This window comes from Zea mays, chromosome 2, assembly GCF_902167145.1.
Source record: "Zea mays cultivar B73 chromosome 2, Zm-B73-REFERENCE-NAM-5.0, whole genome shotgun sequence".
In the NCBI taxonomy this organism is placed as follows: Eukaryota; Viridiplantae; Streptophyta; class Magnoliopsida; order Poales; family Poaceae; genus Zea; species Zea mays.
The window spans coordinates 103,887,312-103,890,429 of NC_050097.1; the positions used below are offsets into that span (position 1 = coordinate 103,887,312).

General features: G+C 40.1%; 1 protein-coding gene across 1 annotated transcript; it reads right to left on the bottom strand.

The window, feature by feature from the left end:
- Positions 1–200: 200 nt before the first annotated feature.
- LOC100275145 (uncharacterized) lies at positions 201–960 on the bottom strand. Its single transcript, NM_001149311.2, has 2 exons — positions 924–960; positions 201–801 (listed from the first exon to the last, which is right to left on the bottom strand). Exon 2 carries the CDS (start codon positions 799–801, stop codon positions 484–486), a length of 318 nt encoding a protein of 105 aa, NP_001142783.1. The 5' UTR covers positions 924–960; the 3' UTR covers positions 201–483.
- Between the last annotated feature and the right edge of the window lie 2,158 nt (positions 961–3,118).

Here is a 3,118-nt window from a genome sequence, read left to right on the forward strand (position 1 = left end):
ACGGCAGTGTTTACATTACCACTATTCAAACAAATTGTTTGTCAAACTAACCTCTCTTGTAGTAGCTCCCTCCCCTGCATAAGCTCCTCCTGGTGCTGGTATCACCGGTGGTGGCGTGTAGTTCCCTCCCGGCCGAGTTTTTTTATCAAGTAGTCTTATCTCAGTAAGAAACAACTCTAAAACATGGCCAACAAGTTTCATATTTGAAAATACATCACATAAAGAGCTATGGGTCTGTCGAAGTCACTTTATTATCGCACACGTGACATATTTCAATAATTTGTTGTTTACTATTGAGCATAGCTCAGTACAATAACACCACATATTTCAGAAGCCACACACATTATTTAGATAGGTTTCCACTCATACTACACAAGGGACTTGATCTGAGAACCTGGCGATATGCAACATATCATATGTGTCTATATATAGATCGGATACCAGCATATGATGAGTGGAAGGCTATATATGTATGCATGAACTTTAGGGAATGCAACCAGGAGCTAAGTATGAGGGTTGCTTGAGAGGGTTGCTTGAGCAACCAGGAGCTAAGTATGAGGGTTGCTTGAGCTCAGTATGTGGTGCCTTTGGATGAGACATATCATCGATTGAATACTCACGGTTTGAACCAATACTATTGTCCATCAGCTTTCTTCCATGATGTATGCCCTTGGTTCCTTCATTTCTTCCATACGAATTTGCCAGCAAGGTGGTTTCTTCAGCCATCGTTCCATGATCAAAGTATGCAACTATGCACATCATGTTCAACAAAATGAGCAGTGCCACCGTTGCAGGCTTCATCTGTATATATTGGATATGTACACATTATATATGCTATATTTTGTAACATAATTAGTACGTGGAAAATATATTGAATCCTACTAAAGAAAACTGGTGTAGCTCACAAAAAGAAAAGGACTCACCCTAGTAAGCTGATTAGTTGAAACTTCTATTGTTGATAATCAAAGATACTCCAGGCACGCTATATATAGACAATGGAGAACAACCTATTTAGATGAAGAGGAGTCTCATGATGTTTGCATCTCTGGTTTGGGGGCTTTAGGGCTTGGCGCATCATGGCGCACCACAAACATCATAACATGTAGTACTGGTCTAGACCACTACTTACTATTGTAAAAATTGATTTAAGAACCAAGTAGTAGTGATAGCTACCACTATTGCAGCCAGGTCGAGCACACGTATCAATATCATCGCCTAGCAATGCGTGCATGAGGGTTAGTGCCAACACAAGGTTGATATGTGCATTTGTGTTTGGATTGTGATGAGTGATTGCCAACAAGTAGCGTCTTGGGTTGAGTCATGTAGACTAACAGGGGCTGGGCCACAAAATCTGGCGACACTGTTTCAGAAGGAATCAAAGGAGACACGTGGCATCATTATGAAGGATCTATCAAGGCGAAGCAACTTCGTGAAAAGGGTGTGGTTGTCAGGTCGACATATCAAGAATTGGTCCATTTTACCATAGGCTGAGTGGATACACTATATGTATCTTGGGGTAGTTTAGGAAAGAGAAATAACTCATTATAAAAAAGACGGAGGGCTTGTCACACCCAGTTTTGGAAGGAAAAACAACCTCGTGTTTGGTGTTTAAGCAAGAGTGGGTACACATCAACGTACTCAACAATGTCCTGTTTGGTTGAAGTGGATTAGCTATATGTGGGGTTAAGCTCCAGTAGTTGCTTTTAGTTGGTCAGGTATTTATCATTAGTAGAAGCCAAGATTTATCATAGAACCCAAGTTGATACCCCAAAAGAAAGCACCTCCTCAGAGAGGAAAGTACCAGACATCATAAGTATAGCTATCATCATTAAACCATCAACATAAATGTATCCAGAGTATCTCTAATCAAAGAGGATCCCAAGGCTGCTCTTAACTGTGAGCACAACTGATATACCAGTTTCTAACCCTCAACAAAGGTTGCACACTTTACCCACGAGACATGATTCGCTTCATTGATCTCTTCCTAGGTGGTCTGGCAGGGTATCACTACATAGCATTTACAAAGATTCTCCTGGTGTGTAGCCGCCCGTTAGGTTTCGCCAGTCGTACAAACAAAATCAAAGCAAGCAAGCGTTATGCCCCAACTCCCATGACGGCACAACGGCGAAGCAAGCTACACCCCAGATTCCTCCAATTAATCAACTAAGGGCGTCCAATAGCACCCTCATGGTTGTACTGTTTTCCCAGGTGGTTTCTCAATGAACAGGTCCTTACTGAAAATAATTATTTTCTGTTTTTAAAACCTGTTTAACGTGTCTAAAAATAATTTTCATTAGCGGTTTTATTACGTCGACCACCAGTGGAAATCGATTTCCATTGATGGTTAAATTAACTCAACCGCTAGTGGAAATCGATTTTCACTAGCGATCCTCAGTTACCCGCCTGTAAAAATAATGATTTCTATTTCTCCTAGCACCGATGGTTCTAAGAAATGCCAGTGAAAATAGGTTCACAACCGCCACTATAGAGCTTCTGTGTACTAGTGTGGTATAATTATGTCACCAATATCTAGAAAATGACTGATTGATATGCATACCGAACACACTTTCGGTGTCTAGAACACTATCAGTGGCAACAACACACAATTTCAATGTCCAACTATCCATTACTCCTTAATACATAGATACATAAATTTCTAGACAAAGTTGTGTGGCCTTACATATTGCAAGTATCATGCCAGCTTGAGAGTATCAGAAAGATTGATTGGCTTTGCATGAAAGTAAGAATATCTTCTCATAACTGAGTGGGTTTGGTGCATGCGAGGTTTTTTGCCTAATGGCTAATGATTATAAAGCACCCCTCGAATATGTTGACACATGGGCAAATAAAGCGAATGGTATAATTATGTCACCAATATCAAAAATGACTGATTGGTATGCATACCAAACACACACTTTTCGATGTCTAGAACACGCACTATCGATGGCTAACACACACTTACGATGTCCAGGAATCTATTACTCCTATCATTCAATACAAAGATAAGTATATCTCTAGACATTTATCTCCTAAATAAAGTTAAAATAATTTTAGTGCCTACTAATATGTCGCCAGGATTTCGAACATTGCCTAGCTAGGAATGGGTTACCATGTCTAG

Bases quoted from the DNA above. Each gene is read 5' to 3' on its own strand.
- LOC100275145 (NM_001149311.2), bottom strand. From the start codon at position 801: ATGAAGCCTGCAACGGTGGCACTGCTCATTTTGTTGAACATGATGTGC.